Source organism: Rhinoraja longicauda, chromosome 24 (genome assembly GCF_053455715.1).
Source record: "Rhinoraja longicauda isolate Sanriku21f chromosome 24, sRhiLon1.1, whole genome shotgun sequence".
NCBI classification, from domain to species: Eukaryota; Metazoa; Chordata; class Chondrichthyes; order Rajiformes; family Arhynchobatidae; genus Rhinoraja; species Rhinoraja longicauda.
This window is the reverse complement of record NC_135976.1, coordinates 7,788,686-7,814,656: the sequence shown is the minus strand read 5'-3', so window position 1 is coordinate 7,814,656 and position 25,971 is coordinate 7,788,686. Positions and strand designations below refer to the sequence as shown.

General features: G+C 41.4%; 2 protein-coding genes across 4 annotated transcripts; one reads left to right on the top strand and one right to left on the bottom strand.

Moving 5' to 3' along the window:
* Window positions 1-1,425: 1,425 nt before the first annotated feature.
* On the bottom strand, window positions 1,426-25,707 carry oard1 (O-acyl-ADP-ribose deacylase 1). Of its 3 annotated transcripts, XR_013548844.1 has the most exons (8): window positions 25,509-25,707; window positions 24,793-25,057; window positions 22,627-22,676; window positions 19,927-20,080; window positions 18,593-18,651; window positions 14,629-14,741; window positions 2,215-2,337; window positions 1,426-1,685 (listed from the first exon to the last, which is right to left on the bottom strand). XR_013548844.1 is itself a non-coding variant. In XM_078420591.1 (7 exons), exons 2-7 carry the CDS (start codon window positions 24,896-24,898, stop codon window positions 13,536-13,538), a joined length of 708 nt encoding a protein of 235 aa, XP_078276717.1. In that variant the 5' UTR covers window positions 24,899-25,057; window positions 25,509-25,706; the 3' UTR covers window positions 12,781-13,535. The 3 variants fall into 3 exon arrangements, 2 of the variants coding, with proteins under 2 accessions (XP_078276717.1, XP_078276718.1); XM_078420591.1 differs by lacking the exons at window positions 1,426-1,685; window positions 2,215-2,337 and adding an exon at window positions 12,781-13,761 and having other exon boundaries at window positions 25,509-25,706; XM_078420592.1 differs by lacking the exons at window positions 1,426-1,685; window positions 2,215-2,337; window positions 24,793-25,057 and adding an exon at window positions 12,782-13,761 and having other exon boundaries at window positions 25,509-25,706.
* Window positions 3,726-11,160, top strand: apobec2a (apolipoprotein B mRNA editing enzyme, catalytic polypeptide-like 2a). Its single transcript, XM_078420593.1, has 2 exons — window positions 3,726-4,257; window positions 10,791-11,160. The coding sequence occupies exon 1, from the start codon at window positions 3,726-3,728 to the stop codon at window positions 4,251-4,253; it is 528 nt and encodes a 175-aa protein (XP_078276719.1). The 3' UTR covers window positions 4,254-4,257; window positions 10,791-11,160.
* Window positions 25,708-25,971: the final 264 nt, after the last annotated feature.

Genomic DNA, 25,971 nt, shown 5'->3' with positions numbered 1-25,971 from the left:
CATCTAAAGACCATAATGGCAGCTACAGATTTAACTCACTTAATCTTGAATTTGCAATAATAGATTTGTCTTAACAATGATGACAGGAGAAGGCAGGAACGAGGTACTGATTGAGAGTGATCAGCCATGATCGCATTGAATGGCGGTGCTGGCTCGAAGGGCTGAATGGCCTACTCCTGCACCTATTGTCTATTGTCTATTGTCTATGACCGTGAAAGAAAGCCCTACTGGATTTTGTGCAGTTTACTGATGCCAGGGGTGGAAACCTGCCATCATGTGAACACAGGACCAGCCACTGTAGTTGACAAGTATAAGGCCCAGCCACCCACTTATTTCAAGTACAATTAGAATGAGCAATAAATGCTGATTTTGCCTGTGATGTCCAGATGGAAAATGAATAAAATCGAAGCAAAGGGCAATTTGCTAAATGCTTTTCAGATTGAGATATAGTCTGTGGTAATTCTTGGCAAATGTCAGTTTGGGTCCATTACTCATTTTAAATTTTATAAATCGAGATTTTCAGGATTATGAGACAGAATAGATAAAGAAAAACTAACCCCTCTGGGAATCGGTCAGCAACTAGATTCTAAAACCTCGGGAAAAGATCTTCTAGAAAGCACAATTTTACTTTTTATTTCAGTGCAGGACAATGGTGCAGCTTGTAGAACAGCTGCTTCGGAGACCCTGGGAAACCTGTTTGATCCTAATCTGAGATGTTGTCTCTGTGCAGTTTGCAGGTTCACCTTGTGGCAATGTTGGTTTCTCACAGGGGCTCTGGTTACCCCAGCCCAGATCCCAAAGACATGGGGATTGGTGGGTTGATTGGCCACTATAGATTGTCACATAATATGTATGTGAGTGTCAGAAATCGTGGGAGTTCCTGGGAATGTAGAGATAATACAATAGGTAGTGCAAGTTGATGGCTGGCATGGATTTTGTGCGCTGAAGAGCCTGTTTTTGTGCTGCTTCACTCTGTAATTCCAAGTATAAACGTACTGGAAAGTATTTCCATTAATCATTTAAAAAGTGTGATAAAATGCTGTCCAGAAGGAGAAGCTCGCAGGCAAGGGGGAAGTGGGGATGTTGAACTAAATAGTATTGCTTTTCCAAAGGGCCATCACAGGCACATTGGGAAAAATAGACTCCTTCTGTGAGAATTTTAAGCTTAGTATTTCAGTGTTGTCTTTCGGTTTTGCACAACGTAAATGCTACAAAAATGAGAGTGTACTGGAAATTGGAGTGTGAAGTGCTGGGTATCTGTGTCCTCCTCGATTCAACACATGAAAAATAAGATATCATTGTAAATTGGTGAATTACCACGTGATTTGTACCACTGCCATTTTCATGCATCTGATGCTCCAATGCGAGGGACAAGGATAAGAGCAGTCGCATTTAATGAAATGTACATTGTTGCCCTAATTTCTCTTGGAATATGTATGACCTGCACTATCCACGGCCACTCTTGGAATAGCAGGACTCCACCAGCCCTGTGAAGCCCTGATGCTGCTCTAGACCGGTGATGTCTCTCCATGCCTGTGGCACTGCTCCATGCACGTGCTGTTTCTCCAGAGGCCTGCCACTTCCCCAGGCCCATGATGAGGCTGCTCCAGGCTTGTGAGGTTGCTCCAGATGCATGGCACTTCCCCAGGCCCATGAGATTGCTCAAGGCACGTCCCAGGCCACTGCTGAAAAACGATGTCAGTTAGGAGCCTTCATAACAATTTAATTCCCGCGTGCCCCTCACGCCACCATCCCACTGCGCGCAGTTCCATAATGTACCCTACCCTTTCGCAACCTCCACACCCATGGCTCTAATAACCTGACCAAAACCAACACTCCTCCAATTCCAAATCTTCCCATTGATTGCCCAACACTGATCCTCCGGCTTACCAACCATCAGCTAAACCTTTCCTACTGATGGACGCTGGCCACTACCCTTTCAAACCTTGACCCGCTCCCCTAGCCCAGGCTCCTCTCCCCATCGCCTGCCTTGGGCCAGAGCTGCCCTCAGATGTTCATGTCCACTGTAGTTTGTGCAAAGGGTGCCATCTTGTGCCATTGTGCAAGGCTCATTCAAAAGAGTGCAATTGCTTGGGATATCAGTGAGGTGTTGGAGAAGGGGGGGGAGGAAAGGAAGTTAACAAAACATTTGCTGGGCCACCATAACCCAACTAATGTGAATTTGCAGGTGCCGGGCAATACCTACGCACTCACCACTGGGCCAATTGATCTTCTTCTTCTGAACCTGTGTTATGTGCAAGGGAAAAGTTTTCCCCTGAAATCTGTCCTTCTTCCCTGTGTAGACCAGTTGATGAAGGGCGATATCAGTACCTCCTCCTGTTGAGATAAGGGGAGTTAAAAATACATTTGAAATTCCATTTGTTTCAGCTGCAGCTATGAGCACAGGAAAAACAGTCACAGGCTTCACTGGGAAAACATGTGGGGAGGGGCAGAGATCTGAAACAAATTTACACTGACTCTTGATCTGTCGGTGACACCAGAGTTATTGGGCTCATCTCACACTGATCTCATCTGAGCTGTTATATTATAATAATGCAATCTGAGTTGCCATTTGTTGTTGATCATTTCATTCTTGCCACAGTACAGAGTACACAGTACAGGTCTCAGAGGTTATGGGGAGAAGGCAGGAGAATGGGGTTAGGAGGGAGAGATAGAGCAGCCATGAATGAATGGCGGAGTAGACTTGATGGGCCGAATGGCCTAATTATACTCGTATCACTTATGACCTTATAGTAGTACTCTGACCACACGTGACAGGAATGCTTTGATGTATTAAAAAAACAATTTATAGATAATTATTTATCTGCATATCTCAAAGTGTACCATTTATAAATTACATTAAAGTTTACTTGTTGTTACTTTTGCAGATATATCCATCTTTTTCTCAGCCCCATCTCACAATCAGCCAGCACTGAGATACATGCTAGTCAATGTGGGTGTGGTGATACTGGTTGTTGGAGGATTGTTTTCCAGGGCTACACTATTGCATGGACCATTTATCTTTGCTCATGTCAGAGACTCTCTTTCCTCACAGAAGACTTTTGAAGTTCAAATATATCAGCAGAGTGAAATGATTGGAGAAATTAAGCGGACATTTGTTCAGGACTTGATCAAAGGCCTCCAGAGGGCCTGCTCCTGTGTAGAATGATGATGTCTCTGACTTTAAAAAGAAAAAATGCCTTAGGCTTGATAGCATATCGCAGGATTTAAATTAAAAAAAGTGACTGCAGAGGTACCAGATTCCTGATTTTGGTGCGATGTCAGCAGATTGATGGGTAGCAAATGTAACCTTTATTTAAAGGAGGAAGGGGAATAGAGAATGATGAACCTGTTTGTGGTAAAATGCTTGAATACGTCATTATGGTCATGTTGAAAGAGCGATCCCAAACTCTAAGGATGACTAGACAGAATCAGCATGCTTTTAAGGGGGGACATCAAGTTTGAGAAATCTAATTAAAAATTTAGATTTATCAGACAGGATAGATAAGAAAAAAAATCAGGATTTTTGAAAGACATTTGATAAGCTTGTTACATAAAATAGGCTTAGGGAACAGTGAGGATAGGGGATTAGTTAGATTATAGTAAAGAGGCTAGTCATTTTCTTGTTGCCAAGCATTCAGCATTTAAAATAGTTGTTTGATTGAGACAAAATCTTATTTTGTTCATGCCAATAACATATGCACCTTCTAATTTCCAGACAGCAGATGCCTCCCAGTTTCTTCAAGTTCCAGTTTAAAAATGTAGAATATTCTTCTGGGAGGAATAAAACATTTTTGTGCTATTCAGTGGAAGAGCAGGGCACAGAGTGTCAGAAAACAGAAGGATACGTGGAGGACGAGCACACAAGTACACATGCAGAAGAGGCCTTCTTCACAGACGTCTTCAAGCAGTGTGATGGCAAGCTGAAGTACTCCATCATTTGGTACGTGTCCTCCAGCCCCTGTGCGGCCTGTGCTGCCAAAATTGTAGAGTACCTGAAGAAGAGTCCCAACGTCTGTCTCACCATTTTCATAGCCCGCTTATTCATGTGGGAAGAGCCGGAGATCCAACAAGGCCTGCAGCTACTGAAAGCCGCTGGTTGCCGATTGAGGATCATGAAGGCTCCCGAGTACAACTACTGCTGGAACACCTACGTCGAAAAAGAGGGGGAACCGTTCGTACCCTGGGAAGACCTACCAACCAGCAGCTCGGCTTATGAAGGGATTCTGAATAACATTCTACAACATGCCTAGAAGGGTGAGGCATTTTGGCTTGTACCCAAATAATAGGGGTTGCCAGTCTGATGTTTCTCCTCCATACCCCCCCCCCCCCCCCCCTCATGTATGTTTGCTGTGAGCTGTGATTGATTTATACAAGGAAAGATAAGAGCAATGTTGTCAATATTGGACATTTGGTTAACATTTTATTGATTTATGCCAATAAAATTAGGGGTGAGCAGGAATGAGCCTTGTGATACCAACCCCACGTTTTAAAGTGTTTCCCGAGAGTTTCTACGAGAGGAGACAGGAACTCCGATTCTGAACACCCTGAAGAGATCCGTAATACTCTGGTCTGGATGAATGCAAGGTGGTGCAAAGATTGCTATGCCTAGGAGGATGGTATTCGCTTTGTGGTCTGCCAGACTGTATCTCTACATTATTCTCTCAATGAACAAACACAGGGAACAGAGGAAAAATCTTCCTTTGATTCATGGCAAGAATCAATAATTTTTTTTCACCAAATAACCAATGTTAAAATGCTTGCGTTAAAAAACAGGTTTGACCACAGAGAGCCTGCAGTGCTTTTGTTAGATGGTTGGAATAGTGTGACGATGTGTGTCAAGTTTCACCATCCCTGCTCCTGATCATGGTTTGCATCAGCAGACAGGCAGAACTGGACAATTTTCAGAACTGTACCATAAAGGGGATAAACATTACTAAATAATAACAACAGGAAATAAAGATAGGAAAGCTTATAGCTGTGAATCTCAAATTAATTTCACTGGTGTGCAACCTGCAATTAAAGTAGGATTTACAGGTGAGGGATAATTGGAGCAGGGTGGAACAAATTAAGCGCTATTTTAAGGTTTTAATTATTTTAAGGTTATATTTGTATTTTCGGATGCAATAATTTTATGCTCTTTTTCATCGTTTAAAGTCAGTCATATCATGATACAGTGTAGAAACAGGCCCTTCAGCCGATCTTGCCCACATGGGCGAACATATCCCAGCTACCGGCATTTGGTCCATATCCCTCCAAACCTGTCCTAACCTTTCTAACTGTTTCTTAAATGTTGGGATAGTCCCAGCCTCAACCACCTCCTCCGGCAGCTTGTTCCATACACCCACCGCCCTTTGTATGAAAAGGTTACCCCTCAGATTCCTATTAAATCTTTTCCCCTTCACCTTAAACTATGTCCTCTAGTCCTCGATTCACCTACTCTGGGCAAGAGACTCTGTACATCTACCCGATCTATTCCTCTCATGATCTTATACACCTCTATAAGATCACCCTTCATCCTCCTGCGCACCAAGGAATAGAGACCCAGCCTACCCAACCTCTCCCTATAGCTCACAACCTCTAGTCCTGGCAACATCCTCGTAAATCTGAGTTTAGTTTAGTTGCAAAACTTGAGACATGTAAAATAAAGATAGGAAAATACAAGAATTATTCAGGTCAGGCAGCATCCGTGGAAAGAGAAAATTCAGAAGAATATTCTTTGATTTAAATTTGCTATTAAGACATGTGATGGGAATTGCAAAACTGTGGTGCGACAGCGCTCCACTGGTGGGAGGGTGTATGACAACTTCATCCAGGCAGCAATGGAGTCATAGAATTTTAAATGGAGCAGTGAAACTGAAAGTATGGCAAAACAATTACAACACCGAGCTAGATTATTTTTGAAGAGCATATGTACAGTCCTAGACTTTTAATTTATTTCACGGAGAGTTCCATATTTACATTGTGAAAACATAGTGGTACAATTACTGATTTGTCCTACTAGAAATGAAAGTATTTTGAGTTGCATATGCCAGGGTGTATTACCGATGCATGCATTTTTATCACAGGTGCAAGTGTGACGGATTAAAGGCATCATTTGCTAACATACTGAAGAACATTAAACTGCATTGATTCAAGTGTGATTTTTTTCTAACAGGCTGAAACTCCCCAGTGTGCATTTTTTGCAGGGGATATTATAATTTTATAACATCAGAGATGTTCATAACTATATTGAGAGCAGCCTCCAGATACATCGCCATGTTCTCCAGCTATCTGAGGGAGAAGCTGATTGCTCCTATGGGAGGGAACTGGGAGAAAACAGTCCCTCGGCTGAGGTAAATATCCTCCATAAAAAGTTACAGAATATTACAAAGCAACCATATTTTGCAAGAATATATATATTTTTAAAACCCTTATCAAATAGGCAGCTGCGAAAGGTCTCAAAATTCGGAAGAAAATCTCTACCTTTGGTGCAACAGTGTCGCACTGGCTTCATCACTAACAAAAGGTGTAAAAACGGAACAAAATGGCATGGTGAATTTACACCTCAGGCATCTCTGAATGCTGTTCAAATGTTGAATGTAAAAAAATCATACATTCTGATAACTGGATAGAGCAGCCATTTTATATTATTACATCAGCCTAGCTAGGGTAAGGTCATTGCACTCATTACAACCAAAGCCTTTGGCAATGTAAAACTCTCCCTCCATTTCAAATGCATTTTTAATATTCCACACTGCCGCGGAGGCCAAGTCAATGGATATTTTTAAGGAGGAGATTGACAGATTCTTGAATAGTAAGGATGTCAGTCAGGGGTTATGGGGCGAAGGCAGGAGAATGGGGTTGAAAGGGAAAGATAGATCAGTCGATTGATTGGTGGCATAGATCTGATGGGCCAAATGGCCTTATTCTGTTCCTAGAATGTATGAACATGTTTCCCTCAAATAATCAGTCTTTTAGATCTTTTCTCATTTTTGCAATATGGAAATTCTGATATTAAAAAAATTATATCTCTTATTTAAATTGTCTACTTTCCTAGTTTACTAAAAGCAACAGCCTGAATTTCAACACCATTTAATGTTTGACATTACATTACTCAAATAAATCCTGTTTCCCTATTGTTCATATAATTAATGTCTCCACACATTTTGCATTTCCTTTACAATTAAAAGTGTTCACAAATTTGAACTCAATGCGGGAGTTTTGTCCGATCCTGCACTCTACCAATACCTACAAACACTAAACTGGCAGCAAGGAATTGTACCTTGTGGAGATCAGCTATTCATCCATTCCCCATACTTTGTTGTAGTGGACTATAATTAAAGCTAAAATGACAGATCACAGTGGAAGAATTTCATGAACACAGAACGTTGATATCGATTTATAAAAATGCTGGCAATGATCTTAAATTTAGTTTCAAAGTTGTCACTTTATCTCAAAAGCTGTATCTACATGTGTTATTGTATGGGTTTCCAGAAGATCATTTGACAAAATCCCCTTTTAATAACTGTTAGAAAGCTCATGAATTGAAGGTTAATTATTGACCAGAGATAATGGGCAAATAATTGTATTTGGCAAGGTGCAGGTAGTGTGTCTCAGATTCACATAATTAACAAATAATAGGATTAATAGCAAGACTGCAAGTTTGCCAAAGATGTTGATTCCTGTTGTGTAGATGGAAGCATACAATTATAAGTTGATAATGTAGAAAGGAACTGCAGATGCTGGTTTAAACCGAAGATGGACATAAAAAGCTGGAGTAACTCAGCGTGCAAGACAGCATCTGGAGAAAAGGAATAGATGATGGAAGGGTCTCGACACAAAATGTCACCTATTCCTTTTCTCCATTGATGCTGTCTGACCTGCTGAGTTAATCCAGCTTTTTGTGTCTATCTATAAGTTGATAGTGATAGATTAGGTAAACAAACTACGATAAAAAGATTTCAATGCAAGCAAATACAAAGCTACTCACTTTGAACCTAAAATGTTGATAGGTAGAGGTGACACTTCAAAGAAACTTGGATTCCATGTACATTGATCATAACTATGTCATGGAGACATGGGAACAATTGAAAAGACTAGATTGCTGCCATTGCATGTACAGGGGCTAGAGGATGGTGTGATCTTGAAGAAGTGCAGAACTTTGATTTCAAAGTTTAAATTGAAAGGAGATTTTACACAAAGATTACATTCCATTGAATTTAAAAGATTCCAGAATGATTATAATCTGCAAGACCTTAAGGGAAACTGATAAGGATAAACTATTTTTGATGGTTCCAGGGGTCTCTGACAAAGGGCACGGCTAAGAGTTAGAACCTGTTTTTTTCAGATTTACCTTGGGAGAGACTCAGAGTGCTGATAAATATGGACTTCTCAGTATATGTATTTCCCCACATGTATCAATTACTAAATTTAAATCTTTGACAGATTTTTATAGAATGGTATTAAGGAACACAAATCAATGGTGGGTATATGAAATTAGTTTGCAGGCGAGGTTAAATAGAAAAGCGTCCTTGAGAGGAAAAGCACACAATTCTGTTTCCTTCAGAATGAAAAGTTCAGAGTGTACTCACACATTTGTGATAAGCAGTAATTGGATTGAAACTTTCTATTTAAGACATTCAACCGGCAGGGCAAAGCTTTTAGTACTCACTTGCAAACAAAATGGTTAATATATAGAGGACAATTTGCAGCCCTGTTGAGAGTGATTTCTCTCCATACTGCAGTATCACAACCATATGAGGGAACTTGATACCAGTGGCATCAACTGTTCTTTCAAGTTTGGTTTTCATTCCATCAGATTGTCTCTGGCAACAGCAGCTATTTTTGTTTTATTTGAACTCTGGAAAATTTACGGCTTCAATTGGACCACGGTTTGAATTGTTTGTTGGTCTGAAATCATGTTTGTTTCAAGAGCCATCTTAGCAAAAGATTTTAACCAATCGTTTTTCGCAAATACAGAAGTTTGGATCAAAAACATGCACAGATCAGACGTTGAAATCAAAGTGAGGTGAAGAGGTACAACAACCCCTCGTTATAATGAACCATGGTGGGGGTGAGGCGAGGGGATGGTATCAGTTATTGCCGATTGTCCCTCATAACCAAAGGGGGTAAATATGTACAGCATTGGAAAAACAACCAATAAACAAGCCAATAAATAGGAAAGGACACAAATTACATAACACTTTAAACATTGTAAATAAAAGTTTACACACTGTAAGATTTGCTCCAACCACCTAGTGGTTGTGAAACAGCAAACTCCGTTCCCGTACGAATGGATGCCTCAGTTACAACAGATGTTTGTCCACTATAATAAAATTTGTTTTAAAGAGGTCTGTAATAACGAAGGCAGACTGTAGTCTAAAGCCTGCGGTTAGTTACTATTTTAAGATCACAGTTTGAAAAGTAATTTCATTTCATTTAATCGAAATCTTCAATTCTTACCCCTGTAAATGTTTTTCTTGCTCATCAATCTTTGTTATAAAAGGCAAAATACATCGTAAAAACTGGTAGTAGAAAGTATTAAATGCAACAATGATATTGCATGATACATTTTCATAAAATAGAGGCCTACAAATTAGATTCCACCTGTTGTTGGTGCACCAAAAAAATATTTGTATTTTGTGCTACTGGGAACAGCCCAAGCAAAGTCATAAACCTATGCCACATACCAGAACTTCCAACTACAAGGGCATAGAACTCGAATCAATTAAGGTTTCCCAAAAGGGAATTGGATGGCACTTGAGGGAAAACAATTTTTTGGCTCACAATGAGCAGGGGAAATTAGATTGATTGGATTTAGTCCACATCATGCTGGACATAATGGATCAAATGGCTTCATTTGTTGGGAGTTATTGAATTATTCTTTATTTTAGTTTACATTGTAGTGGTAGAGTTGCTGCCTTACAGCGCTTGCAGCGACAGCGGCCCAATCTCGACTACGGGTGCTGTCTGTACGGAGATTGTACGTTCGTCCCACATGGGTTTTCTCCGAGTTCTTCGGTTTCCTCCTACACTCCAAGATGTACAAGTTTGTAGGTTAATTGACCGGGTATAAGTGTAAATTGTCCATTGTGTTTGTAGGATAGTGTTAATGTGGGGATCGCTGGTCAGTGCAGACTCGGTGGGCCAAAGGGCCTGTATCTCTAAACTAAACATGTCTTGTATTTCTTTGAAAAAAATCAGCTGTGTCAGCTTTTATTGGGTGAACAGTCCAAGGAATGACATACTGCACACCAGGCCAATCCAGGCAGCACTTCAATGAGGACGGAAACGTTTTCAGTTATGCGGTCGGAAAGAGTTGTCTGCAATCGGCACCAATTTAATCCACATATAACTATCCGGCCAGGAACACCTAGCAAATAAGTGTGTGATTCAGCACCTAGAAATTAATCTGCCAGCAAACAAACAAAGACTAATTTAGCCCTGCAATCCATCAAGGATAATGTACGAAGGAACTAAGGCTTGTCTGAGCCTGGAGGTCACATGTTCAAACGGTATTTCAGAGACTCCAGCACAACTTCAAACTTTAGAAAGTTTCTGCATTGTCAAAATTGGTCTTTCTAGACACTCTAAACAACTCTATTTGTTCTTTCAGGTGACCATAACTCAATGCAAGTTCAATGAGCAGCAAGAGACTTGGAGTCCTGACGGATATTTATCACTATCAATAATCACAATCAAAATTAGTCTACAGAACAGAAGTTAAAAATCCTACTTGCTAAACTCTACCAATACTGCCTATTAACTGTTATATGTAAATAATTGTGTATTACTTCTCTTTATTATAGAATATTCAGTGCTTTTAAAGTCAAATACTTCAACTCCACATGGCGCAGTGGGACATCGGGAGAGAAACCAAACTCATGCATTTTGTTTCACTTGGACTGAACTGAAGAGATTTGCTTTCGCTTCTCATCGTGCATCACAAGCTTATTGAACATGTTCTGATCGTCTTCGACTGCAGTTCGGAGATGGTAGCTAAAGTGACATGTTCCAATGGAGAGAAAGTTCTAAACTACCCAATAATGAGCGGAACATTTCATAGTGTAGATTTGGAATAAGGTAATAAAACGTCGTTTCAGACATAGAATGCCACTGTTACAGTATGTAGTGAATATCATTGCGCTATATTTAGTATCCAAAACACATCCTGCTACTTTGTGCTTTACAATAAAACATTGACTGTATTTTTGTGCTGCTCATTTCTTTCATTTGAAATGCAAATGTCTCGGCAGGCATCTCATCTCCAAGGACCAATCGTAACGAAAATTTTAGAACCCTGATTTCAGGATTCCCAATGGGATAGAAATGAAAATCCTACGATCTACAAAAAAGTGAATTTCACACCTTTCAAGTTGTTTAATTGATCGATACCCAACCTGTTTCAGATGATTAACTTTATACCGCCTGTACGACATCTAAGATGGACGCAAAAAGCTGGAGCAGCTCAATAGGTCAGGCAGCATCTCTGGAGGGAAGGAAAATATGACATTTTGGGTCGATATCCTTCTTCAGACTGAGAGTCAGGGAGAGGAAAACGAGAGATACGAAAAGTTACAAATGCATGCAAAAGGACAAATCAAAGCTAGCAACAATGTTCAAGGAAAGGTGCAGCCACAATGCTCCATCTTTGGCTGTGGAGGTGACTGCGAGTGATACAGTAAAATTAAGAAGGACCAGTGAAACTAGTCTGCAATTCTGCTGTTTTACCTTGCATACTCAAACTTTGATCTGTAGTCAGATTTTGGCGATTTATTTAGTGAGCATTGATGGCGTACTGAGTGACCTCAGCTGCGGGGTTAGCAAGTTTTAATGTGCAGACAGCCGAACAAATGCTGAATCATTCCATGTCTATTAGTAGCAGTATCAGTTTACCAGAATAGCTGGCAACTCCTTCAATGCTGTCAATATTTTAAATAGAACTGAAAACCTTATTAAAGAGATAGTGCTTACATGGAAGCTATATGTCAAAGCAGACATTAGTGGTCAGGAAATGTTTTCAGACTCAGGGGAAATAGTGACATTTCCTAATGGCCACTATTGGGACTACTGTTGAATTTAATATATCCTTAATTTGCAAACAGACATAAACTTCAAACTCTGCAGGCAAGACAAAACTCAAATGCAGTATTGAGTACACTAAGATCTTCAGACTGAAGTGATGAGCGTGGGAAGGGGAGGGATTAAGTTTCACAGCAATGTTTAGTAATTCATTTGTATATTGCCTCATCTATTTCAACAATACGAAACAATTTTGAATGATAGGTAGGAACAGGGGTCTAAATCTCTGCAGTGGGCAAACAAAACATCAGGCTATTGGAAAAATGGCAGAGTCCTTCCTTAGTGAAAGATGCATACTATATAAAAAAATATTAAACTTATGCAATACTGGTGCTGGCTGATTGATTAGACCAGTTTAGGAAAGTATTAACGTTTTACTAGAATGGTGAGAGGGTTGTATGACTTTTTATTATCAAAGTCTTAAAGAGAGATGGATAGAGCTTTAAATCATGTGGTTTTGAACTAGTCTACGAGATTCTAATTGCAAAAAGGTTGATACTTAAGGTGCACCTCTTATATATTTTTAAGTAAATTGGTGAAAATAAATTAGGTAGATATCTTTATGCAGAATTTTGATTTTTTTTGCACCACATAAAAGAGTCCAATCAGGTTTGATGAAGTATTCAGAATGCACTAGAATAGAGTACACCCTAGGTCTGGCATTCAATGAAATCATGGCCAACCTTTCACATCAGCACCATCAGCTCCCTTTCAACTTACCTCTTGAAAACACAACGAATTAGTATAAAATTCTCCAGGTAGAGAACTCCAAATATTTACAACTCCAAGTGAAGAAATGTTTCTTATGTTGAGATTATGACCGCCAGCTCTCGCATCGAAAACTCTAAAAACAGACATTGCTATAATTCCCCTCTCTTGAAATTCTTCACCCAGAATTTCCAAATTCTTTATTTAGTATTCTGTACAAACATCTTGTTACATGCATAGTTTGCAATAGAACCACACTCCTTGCACCATTTAATAGTGATCCTGCGGTTCCATCACTGAATGCACACATCTATTTACACAGCATTGTGTTGCGAGGGGTGGGTGGGGGGGGGAGGGGTGGGGGAAAAAAGATGAGGAGAGGAGAAAGGAGTGATATCCTATAAATCACCAATGAACTATTAATAAAAACTGGAGCTTTGGGCTTGCAACTCATCTCCCCTAAGCAACATGATTCATTAATTTACAGAATAAATTGACCATCATTCGGTTCTGTACATCCATCTCACTGAAATGACTGTGGAATACTGATTTTTTCCTGGATCCAAGGCCAGAGCATTTTGCACGCCCCAATTCCAGCTCATATCAAGCCCTTGTTGCTTGATATGTAGATAGAAATGCAACGTCTATTTGTATATTGATAAAGCTGTCTCAGATACTCCTCCTTTACATACAAAAATAGATATAACTCATCAGATACCTACTTTCATACCGTAATCCAACGTTTCAGGACCTGTTAACACCTGTCAACGCTTGGTATTTATGGCTATTGATGGCAGTTCTAAAATATTATTGAATTGACTGCGTTTGACCTCATTAAAAGCACCCGTTGCCCTTTTACAGGTTTGCGGAAACACAACGGCAGGATTCTCTAGAGAGTACACAGTGATGGCAATATCCGTGTCCTTAAAGACATCTTGAATTCTCACAGCAACTGCAGCCCAATTCAGTTTGTCTAATCCACAACCAATCCTTTAGAGAAAAAAAAAGCCATGTATGTTAGAAATATACCAGTCCATTCAGGGCCTTCAGTGATACAAGGAGACAGAGACTATAAATGCATGCTGAAATCTTCAGTAAGCAATGCACACTGCCGTTGAAACTTAGTGGGTCAGGCCACAAGATCCAGAGTTTTTCCAGCATTTATTCACTCAAGATTTCAGCATATGGCTCTCCTGCTTTTCAACCATTTCCCACCCAGACTTGCTCCTGCCGACATGCCCCCTTCCTCAAACTGAAGAAGGGTCCTGACCCAAAACATAGTCTGTCCATTTTCCTCCACAATATTGCCAATTTCCTCCATGTTACTGCAACTGCCAAGTTCCTCTAGTAGTTTGTTTTTTACTTCAGTGATGCAGAATGCTTTGGCTTCAGATATAACTTGTGTACCATTGTAACTATACACCCAAACTCCAAAGGATGACACAAAGATAATGCCTTTAGCCAATTAAGCATTATAAAAATAAGTAGATGCTGGCACCATCTGCAAAATTCATGTTCTAACAATTTCACATTACCATGCAACTACACCCAACATGCATTCTTATTCCCATCCACCCCCACCCCATTATAACCTTATAGATCCTTCCCAGGTTATGAACCCCTGACTTTTATATAGCTCATACATACAAGCTATCAGATCGAGAGCTTGAGAAAACCGTGGGATGGATTTGCCAGCTGCTGAGGGGCTGCAGGCATCTTCCATTGATTGGGAATTCTGTACGCAGTAATATTCAAATGGTTGAGTTAAAAGCGCTCAACAGTTCTCGGCAAACGGAACCTAGGGTGGATCTGTAGTTTTTTAAGAAAATGAAATAAAGCAAGGTTTTCTATTATTACCTGGGCATTGAGATGCTTGTGACTCCATTACTGATGCAGTGTTTCTTCATGGCCTCCAGGCTGCTCTGTAAGCTTTCATAAGTTGGCTTTTGAAAGGCTTTCTTTTTAGTAATCTGCGCAAGAAAAGCCACTAACTATTAATCAATCTGACAATTTCATTAACTCTGTAACTCTGATAGCAAGTGACATTAAAGAAAGCGGAGACACAAGAAACTGCAGATGCTGGAATCTTGGCCGAAATCAAAGTTCTGGAGGAACTCAGGAGGTTAGGTATCATCTGTAGAGGGTACTAGACCAAGTGGACCCATTGGGCCAAAACCTCTCCTGCATTGGTGCAGCACCCTATCCTTCCCCCTACCCCCTCTCCCCCCACATCTCAGCTCACCCCCTCCCTCCCTCCCCCCTGCTTCCCCTCCCCCATTCCATCCCCTCAACCCCCCTCCTCCCCCCCCCACCCCCTCCCTCCCTAGGAGATAGGTAGATTTATACTTTAAAATGTGAATAACTTTAAAAATATAACACCGATTTCAATGAAACTTCTTCCATTAGCACCAGAGACGACGGTGAGTAAGGTGGGCCTAAAATTGTCGTGCTGTCGTGTACCATTTTGGCTGTAGTTCAGGATCAAACAAATGAGAGTTTTAGTATATAGATAGCTAGATAATAATGAGTCAGGACCCTTCATCAAACTTCAGGTCTGACAAGGGGTATTGACCCATTGTAAAACCAGGGCCGAATCTTTAGAGTGAATAGTTGGGCGTTAGGGAGCATGGTAGAGCAGAACATCTCCCTGAACGTGGCTTCACTATTAAAGATGGCTTTTGATACATTTGTCTTCATCAGTCAGCCTATTGAGTATAGGAGTGCTGGAGTACTGTGTTCAGTTTTGACCCTGCTATAAGAAGGGTGTCATGAAGCTGGCACGAGCGCAGAGATGATCTATGAGGATGGTGCCAGGTCTTGAGGGCCTGAGCTGTCGGGAGAGGATGGGCAGGGCAGGACTTTATTCTTTGCAGTGCAGTTGGCTGAGAGGGTGATATTATAGAGGTGTATAAGGTTATGAGAGGAATAGATAGGGTCAATGTACAGAGTCTTTTATTTAGAGTAGGGGAAATCAAGAACCCCTACTCATAAGTTTAAGCCAAGAGGGGAAGCTAAGTTTAAGCCAAGAGGGGAAAGATTTAATAGGAACCAGAGGGAACAACTATTTTCACTGAGGGTGGTGGATCTATGGAACAGTGCGACCGGAGGAGGTAGTCAAGGCAGGTACTATAACAGCATTTAAGAGACACTTGGACAGATACAAGGATAGAAAAGATTTTGTGGGATATAATAATAATAATAATAAGCTATAGACTATAAGCTAGCAAATGGGACTAGCTTATATTGGGCATTTTGGTCAGCATGGACAAATTAGACCAGAGAATGTGTTTCAGTGCTATATGACTAACATCAAAAGCCCAACTGATAACTTAAGCACACGGTAGCAGTGAAGATATTTTTATAACGCTTCTCTTAAATTCTTGAAATTGTTCACGGCTGAAGATAAAGATCAACTTTCATAGCTGCTCTTGGCCTTCTTGACGATGGAGATTAGATTTTGAAGTGGTGTCAGAGTAGCCTTGGTGAGTAACTGCTAAACATATTGCAGCCAATGTACAGCAGTGATGGAGGGAATGAGTGTTTGAGGACAACAGATGGTGTTGATCTTCAGTAGGAAGGACCTGCAGATGCTGGTTTAAACCAAAGATAGACACAAAAAGCTGGAGTAACTCAGCACGACAGGCAGCATTTCTGGAGAGAAGGAATGGGTGACGTTTCGGGTCGAGACCCTTCTTCAGACTGGAGTCTGCTGTGAAGAAAGCTCATGACATGTTGGCCATTGCGAGACGATTTGAGTTTAGGAGCAAGGAGGTCCTACTGCAGTTGTACAGGACCCTGGTGAGACCGCACCTGGAGTATTGTGTGCAATTTTGGTCTCCTAATTTGAGGAAGGACATTATTGCTATTTAGGGAGTGCAGCATAGGTTCACCAGGTTAATTCCCGGGATGGCAGGACTGACATATGATGAAAGAATGGGTTGACTGGGCTTGTATTCACTGGAATTTAGAAGGATGAGAGGGAATCTCATAGAAACATATTACATTTTTTAAGGATTGGATAGGCTAGATGCAGGAAAAATGTTCCTGATGTTGGGGGAGTCCAGAAACAGGGGTCAGTTTAAAAATAAGGGGTAGGCCATTTAGGACTGAGATGCGGAAAAATTTCTTCACCCAAAGAGTTGTGAATCTGTGGAATTCTCTGCCACAGAATGCAGTGGATGCCAATTCACTTGGATGTTTTCAAGATTTAGCTCTTAGGGCTAAAGGAATCAAGGGATTATGGGGGAAAAGCAGGAATGGGGTACTGATTTTAGATGATCAGCCATGATCATATTAAATGCAGGTGCTGGCTCGAAGGGCCGAATGGCCTACTCCTGCACCTATTTTCTAAGTTTCTACTCCAGCTTTTTGTGTCTTTCTTTGTGTTGATCTTCAGTGCTGCTGGAGAGGCCCTCATCCAGGCAAGGTGGTTGTGGAAAGGTTTTGGGGTTGCAGAGGCGAGTCATTGAGTACAGGATATCTAGCCTTTGAATGCCTCTCGTAGAGACAGCATTTATGTGGCTGTTGTATTGGATCTCCAGTCAATGGCAATATCTTCAACATTGATGATGGAAGACTTGGCAATGACAATGCCTTTGAATGTCAAGGGGGCGTGACTACAGTGCTGTCAACATTGCCATTTCATCTGCATCTGAATGCCACCTTCATCCCTCTGACATGGATAGTTTCATATTCTGAAGAATTAGAAATGCAATTGAACATTGTAGAACACCCCTAAATTTGATCTAATAATGTCATGAAAGTCTGCGGGTTAAGCCTAGGACACTGCCCCTTAAAGAACTTCTGCAGCAATGTCATCATAGAAAGATTGCAGACTGTAGCAGAGGACTATTTAGTTCATTTAGCCTGTGAATGATTTAGCTAGCTAAATTTAGTCACTGTAAGTGACGACGTTTACAGTCTTTTCGCTTTTAGCTAAAAGACTTTAAGTGACTTACAAAACTCAAATTAGGATCTTTGGTATTCAATGCAATTTAGCCTCCATTAAAATTAATCTACATTGCAAACTTTTCCAAAAGAATGTGGTTGCAACACAGCTGGTGGAGTTGCTGTCACACAATCCTGACCTCTGGTGCCAAATGTGTGGAGCTGCAGCCTCTCCCAGTAACCACTTGGGTTTCCCTCAGATGTGTCCTTTTCTTCTACATCCCAAAGACATGCTGGTTGACAGGTTAATTGGCCACTAAATTATGCCCAATGTATAAATGAGTGTCAGAATTCAGAAATTTACGGAAATCAATCACACAAAAAATTAGTGCAGGAAGATGAGTCTGCTCTGTGAGCTGGCATAGACCAAATGGGCCAAAAGGAAATGTGTAGAGAAAGGGAAACACTCTTTCCAAAATGCAATCTGCATGTTTTTGTCTTCTTATAAAATAGCAGTTTTCATTGGAGACAAGATATACAAGAATAAAGAGTACTCTAGCTTTAAAATTGTTCACAACCTATACAGGTACACCAGGTGAAGCCTATTATATCATTTTAGACTTTGACAAGTGGAAAGGTACCAAACGTGAATTAAAGATTTGATTTACATAAAAATCAAAATCAGATCACAAAAAAACTGTTGAATTAAACAGGACTGTCAACTATTGAGCTTCATCATTTGAGTTTAGCCATAAGCATCGGTTTATGATAGGGCTGCATTGTCCATGGGATTTTGTTAAACCAAAAGGATACTAATGCAACATGAATTAGCATATATCTAGCAGTGTAATGTATTTTGAAAAACCAAAGTTTAACCTTGTGAATTTTAAAAAGCATTCAAATAATGAACAATGGTACTCAAATTAAAAGTTACCAGATAGTAAATGTATCTTTGGTTTCTTTTCAGTACTGCTACTTCCCCAGTTTTCTTTTCTGTGAAGCAACAAAAACAGTTATTGTATTTTTATTCATGGTCTGAGTACGAGCGCAAGAAACAGAAGCAGGATTAGGCTATTTGGCCCATTGTGCTTGCTCGGCATTCAATATCACGGCTGATCCTTTACTTCAGCACTATTTCCCTGCACTGTCCCAAAACATCTACAATTCTTGATTAGTCTTTAATACGTTCAGGTGACTGAGCCTTCATGGTCCTCTTGAATAGTGAATGCCAAAAGATTATCTATCCTCTGGGTGAAGAACTTCCTCATTTGAATGGTTGATCCCTTATTGTGAGGCTCACGACATTCTAGGATGCAGAGGAATATCAGGATTTACCTCATTGTTCTAAACTCAAGTCTAGGCCTGGTCATTTTATTCCACTCATCCAACTTTGGAAAAAAAGAGGGGCTAGTCAGAATAGATCCAGAATTGATTCGAGTACAGGCTGAATGCCGATTTTCCAGCACCCTCGGTTCCAATCCTTCCTGGATTATCCGTTTTTCTGGATCAACAGAGGTCACATGATAATGAGTAGGAAGGAACTGCAGAAGATGGTTTACACCGAAGATAGACTCAAAATGCTGGAGTAACTCAGTGGGACAGGCAGCATCTCTGGAGAGAAGGAATGGGTGACGTTTCAATGCCTTTCTTCAGACTGAGAGACAGGCGAGAGGGAAACGAGAGATATGGAAGGGTACAAAGAGCAGGTAAGGTGTGAAAAGGACAGAACAAAATAGACGATGATCAAGGAAATATACAATGGTTCAATGTTGGCTGAGGGGAAGGTGACAACGATGCAAACAGTAAAATTAATCAGGACAGTGAATCTGGAAGGAGAACTAGGGTGGGAGAGGAACAGAGAGAGGGAAAGCAAGGGTTACATGAAGTTATAGAGAAATCAATATTCATACTGTTGGATTGTCAGGTGTGTAGGCGATTTTCCAGTTGCTAAACACTAACTCCCCCTCCCATTCTGACCTTTCTGTCCTGGGCCGCCTTCTCTTCATATTTTACAGGTTTTAATACCAAAATGTTCCTCTGGAGTTTGTGTCTCTTTTCTGGAAGTTATATTAGCACAACCAATTTTACAAATTAATGTCTCTGCTTATTTTTCTTGAGATGGCAACACACACAAACATGCAGCCATGGCCCACACTGAAATAACTTTACCAAATCTTCCTTCAGATACAAGAATTTGGTTTGACGTTTTAATGCCAAAACACCATGCACATTCCAGCGGTGAAAAATAATTATGCTTCAGTCTCTTACTTTGGTCTTGCAGCGTTGTAACAGATCCAAACTGTTTCTTGAATAAAACAGCTATCCCCTTCCCCATACGGCAGTCTTCACTGATGCAGTGCGCCAACGATTCTTCTGCTGGACATTCAAACAGATCACCAGTCCTGTAACAGATTTTAAAGCCCTGCAGTGCCAAAGAAACAGTTATGTATTGATAGCAATCTTTACATCCTCAATCTTCTTCCTCCTTGTCCAGAAATCACTCAATTCTCATTATTTTCACCTATTGACTTCTGGAAGCATTGTGGAGTACATGCCCCAATCAGCATCAATGGTCCAGAAGTTGAAATGGTTGAGAGCTTCAAGTTCCTAGGTGTTAATATTACCAATGATCTGTCGCAGACCAACCACATTAATGTGATGTGGGAGGAAGGAGGAAAGGAAAAACAGCCACAAAGACTTGTCCCACCCTGTCATTCCTTTCCTCTGCCCCGTCTGGCACAGGTACAGAAGCTTGAAAGTTATCAGGAAAGTTCTTCCATAAGCTATGGTACTGTGCAATTCACTCCTGCCCCATCGTAGACATTGGAGCTTGTCTATGGAAGTAATGCTCTACTTTACCAAGACCTTTAGATTTAGAGATACAGCGCGGAAACAGGCCCTTCGGCCCACCGAGTCCTCGCCGCCCAGCAATCCCCGCACATTAACACTATCCCACACACACACTAGGGACAATTTTTACATATTACCCAGTCAATTAACCTACAATCCTGTACGTCTTTGGAGTGTGAGAGGAAACAGAAGATCTCGGAGAAAACCCACGCAGGTCACGGGGAGAACGTACAAACTCCATACAGACGGCGCCCGTAGTCAGGATCAAACCTGAGTCTCCGGTGCTGCATTCGCTGTAAGGCAGCAACTCTACCGCTGCGCCACCGTGCCGTTTGAAATTGAAAGCTTAACCCAATTTGCACATTGCATATTGGTTAAAAAGGCCAATTCCCAACTGAAAGTAAACAATGAAAAGGCACTTCCAATCATCAAACTAAAAGAATCTCTCTAAATCGAAAAAGTTGTTTAATACATGTTAAGATTCTTTAGAGGCATTGACCTGGCAATACCGCGGTACACTACCTCACAGTTCCAGCAACCCGAAATGTGTCGTCTTGTGCATATTCTCTGATTGTGTTGATTTTCTCCAGGTACTCCAGTTTCTTCCCACATCCGCAAATACATGCTCAGAATCAGAATCAGATTCAGAATTACCTTTATTGTCATCCAAAAAAAATCAAGTCCTTTGGACGAGATTCCGTCACCCACAGTCCAACAATAAGAGCAATAAAATAAGCAATTACACACACAACCACAAACCAACTAAAACAAAAAAAAAAAGAAACATCCATCACAGTGAGTCTCCTCCAGTCACCTCCTCACTGTGATGGAAGGCCAGAATGTCTTTTCTCTTCCCCTGCCGTCTTGTCCCGCGGTGAGGCTGTTGAAATTGCCACGTTCCAGGCCGTGCGGGACGGTGAAAGGTCCGCAGCGGGCCGACCCAAGCCCCGCAATTCGGGGCAGGCGAAGACACTGCCGCTGCACGTCGGGGTGGTCGTGGCTCCCGACAGAGAAAAATCCCGCCGGACGGTGAAAGGTCCACGGCGGGCCGACCCAAGCCCTGCGATTCGGGGCGGGCGAAGACGCTGCCGGAGCTCCCGATGTCGGCCCCCACCCAGGGGCCTGCGAGCTTTCGATATCCACGCGGCCCGCGCCGAAGCCTCCAGAGGCGAGTCGCAGCCGCTCCTGCAGCCTCCAAAGGCAGCCAGCTCCGCAGATGATAAGTCTGGTCCCGCGGGCTCTGCGAACCAGAGCCCCAGGTGGAGGCCGCCAGCTCCAGGTGTTTGGCCGATGGTAGGCCGCAGCAGGAACGGAGACACAACCCAGAAAAAAAGGTCGGGTCTCCGTTCGGAAGAGACAATTTTACAGTCCCCCCCCCCCACATAGTACACAACCACAAAAAAACACTACATCACATCTAAACACTACAATTAAGACAAAAAACAACAACAAAAACAAAAGACAAACGGACCGCAGGTAAGCCGCAGCTGTTAGGGCAGCGCCGCCATTTTGATAGATTAATATATTAGCCACGGTAAATTGTCCTGGTGTGTAGTGAGCGGTAAAATCTGGGAGAAACTGATGGGATTGGGGGTAGGCTAAAATGGGAATAGCTAAATGGCTGTTTGATAATTGGCAGAGTGGGCAAAAGACCAGTTTCCATGCTGTCTGACAAATGAGCACATGAAGACAGGTGCCAATAGCTTGATCAACAATGGGTTTTAAGGATCCTCTTAAGAGGGAGATTTCTAGAAATGTTTAGGGCCTGAGCAACTGCTGAAGGGATGAATAGAATGGTGAAACAAAATTTGTTGCTCATTGTTGTGAGACAAATGAGAATTCCAATTTACTTAAACTTTATTTAAGCTTTAAGCAACTCATTTCTGTAATACATATCTTCGAAACGCCTGGAAATTATCACTGATTCCACAGGCCTCACCCGCCCGAGAATCCCGCGCATGCGCACATATGCGCTTCACTCATCATATCATCCAAACTTTATTGATCTGACACACCGATAGATCAATATCGTTTGTTTCCAGTAAAGGAAAATAAACTTCTGTAGGTATCTTACTTTTATGATCCAAATAGGCAGTACACAATACTCATTATACTCACATTGCCCCCTGGTGGTTTCTCCATACATTTCATCGTTTTGTGCATCCAACCTATTGAAGAATGTAGTTTTAATGACCAAATTGCTTCTTTCCCCATTTCCAGCTAATACTAATGTAATGTAATGCTAGTGCTATAAAAGGCCGAAAAGTGTTGTTCTCCATCAAAAACAGCCTGACCGTACTGCTGCCTAGACTCTCAATTCCGAACTTCCCTTCCTACAAATTCTCTTTCCTCCCCACTTCAGAATATTAAGAAAAGGCTCCATCTTTGATCAAGATTCTGATAACTTCATTGAATATTTTATTCTACAAGTATCAAATTTTACATGCTATATAATCCTGCAAAATCCTTTGGCATATTTTACCATGTTAAATGCAATGTACTGATGATGTATGCCTTCCATTTATCCTTATTTGTCAAAGGAAAAATGTTTTAATAAAAAAGGAGCACCCCCTTCAAAACTTTCTCTACTTACAATGCTCACTCCTGTACAAACAATTCTATACAAAAACTGATCACAAATCAAGTGATCACAGTATCTTTTTAACAGGCATTTTGATCAGGTAAATGTTAGTCAATTTTAGTCCAGTGAGATCTCTCAAACAGAGAAATTAGCTACATTATCTTTTTTATTATTTTAATTAGTGGACAACATTCAGTAGGATAGCAATCTTGGTTGCTTTGTTTGTCATGTGAGGCTACAAAACAATGAGAAGTCTAAACTACATTATAGTATTTTGGTTTGAGTTCAAGAAAAATAATACCAGCTGATACTATTAAATGATAGAAACCACCATCCTTTAAGAGCAAAAAGAGATCATCAGGAGAAACTGGCGCAGGAAAGGAGAGTGTGGTGTTATGATGAATGGAACAGAAGGATGGAAGATGAAGTATGCAGAGCTTCAAATTCCTGGGCATGCATATTTCAAGATCTTTCCTGGACCCAATACGCTGATGCAATTATAACAAAAGCCCATCAATGCCTCTACTTCCTGAGATTGCGGAAATCCGGTATGTCAGAGAGGACTCTATTGAACTTCTACAGGTGTACAGTAGAGAGCATTTTGACTGGTTGTATAATGGCCTGGTTCGGCAACTGGAATGCCCAGGAGCAAAGAAGACTGCAAAAAGTGAACACTGCCCACTCCATCACAGGTTCTGACCTCCCCACCATCGAAGGGATTTACAGTAGTCGCTGTCTCAAAAAGCCAGCATCATCATCAGAGACCCACATCACCCTGGCCACACTCATTTCACTGCTGCAATTCGGGAAGCAGGTACATGAGCCTGAAAACTGTAATGTCCAGGTTCAGGAATAGCTTCTTCCCTACAGCCATCAAGCTATTAAACTCTACAAACCTCCAAGCTCTGAACTACATAAACTTGGGGGCATTGGTTTTGTCTTTTTGCCCAATTATCATTTGTTTTTCTAATGTGCACTTGTGTGTGTGCATATATATATATATATATAGATATATATATAATATATTTATTTTTGTGTGTGTATATAAATATTTTGTTGTGCTGCTGCAAATAAGAATGTCATTGTTCTGTCTGGGACATATGACAATAAAACACTCTTGACAGTGAAACAAAGATAATGTTAAACTTGGCAAACGGAATTGCTGGGGAAATTAAGAAAATCCAAATATCTTCCTTAAGTATAGCAATTAACATTAACGTTTAATTTAAAACAGAATTTCAATTATGCTACATTTTATTAAATCCCACGCTAAATTTCCCAGTTTATTTCTACACAATTCCAGTGGACTTTCCCCAACCCAGTAACTAAAAATGGGCAGGTCAGGTTGCAGAACTGGCTCCTGGAACATCAACACTGCTGATTTATTAGATCAAGGGCGGAACTGTGGCGCAGCGGTAGAATTGCTGTCCAACTCAAGAGACAAGGGTTCAATCCTGACTACAGGAGTTGTCTTTACTGATTAACTTTCTCTCTGTTCCTTCCACACGCCAAAGAGGTTTCGGTTAGAATTGCCCCCAAGTGTGTGTAGGTAGGATCGTGTCTGGTCTTGCAGGAAGACCTTGGTCCTTGCTTGATAGTTTTGATTGCAAGTTGAATTCCATTAACATCAAAGTTTGTGCGTATTATTTAAATAAAGACACCTTTTTTTTTAAACAAAAAAAAGGACAATGAAGCGTGCCCACCAAATGAACAGAGCGGTTTCCCTTTGTTAACGAGCCGACTGCTGAGCAGAAACATTGTGAGGACGCGGTTGGGTTTTAATGTCGGCGGATAATCAACGGACGCCATCGGGCTGTTCACAAAGGCGGGATGGCGGACAACCCGCCCCGGTCCATCTTCTGCCACATCTACTCGATGAAAAGTGTAGGAAGGAACTGCAGGTGCTGGTTTACACCGAAGATAGACACAAAATAGTGGAGTTGCTCAGCGGGACAGGCGGCAGCATCTCTGGAGAGAAGGAATGGATGACGTTTCAGGTCGAGACCCTTCTTCAGACTTTATATCTCTCGCTTCCCTCTCCCCTGACCCTCGGTTTTGAAGAAGACTCGACCCGAAATGTCACCCATTCCTTCTCTCCAGAGATGCCGCCGCCTGTCCCGCCGAGTTACTCCACCATTTTGTGTCTTGAACCGCGGCGACGAGGGTCACTATTTCGCGGTGTCAGGGAGGGGAACGGGCTCCCTCCAGTCCTGCCCAAAGGCTTTGCCAAAGGTATCTATCGTGTGCTGTAATTTTTATTTTGTTCACAAATGGAGGGGGGGGGGGGGGGGTTTGTGGTTGTTTTAAACGAGTGAAGTTTCCCGACCGTAGATAGACACGGAACATGCTGGAGAAGCTCAGCGGGACAGGCAGCATCTGTGGAGCGAGGGAATGAGTGACGGTTCGGGTCGGTGCTTACCTGACGCCATTGCTCTGCTCTGCTCTGCTCTGCTCCAAAGACACCAGGCAGAAGAACAAGATGGACCACTCCTTTGAAAGCGCGTATACTGAAAATACGTGACGTACTACGGTTTAAATTCTATCTTGTTCCTCTAGTATCTTTGCTCTGCTCTGCCAGCCGGTCGGCCGTTGGTTTGGGCCAAAGATACTAGAGGAGCAAGATAGACCACTCGACTCTGTAAGCCGTACTACGTCACGGCGCCATTTTAGTAGGCAGAAACTTCCAGAAACATTTAAAAAGAAAAATAACAAAAATCTGTGAATTGATGGATGAGATGGTATATTCTGCATTTTTTTTAATGGTATCATCACACATACCGTTTCCCCCAAAACACTGACTATACACTGCGAGAGGCAGAGCGAACGGCGGGTTTTGCTTACTAAAATGGCTCCTTTGCGTACTGCATGTCAGTGTCGGCGAT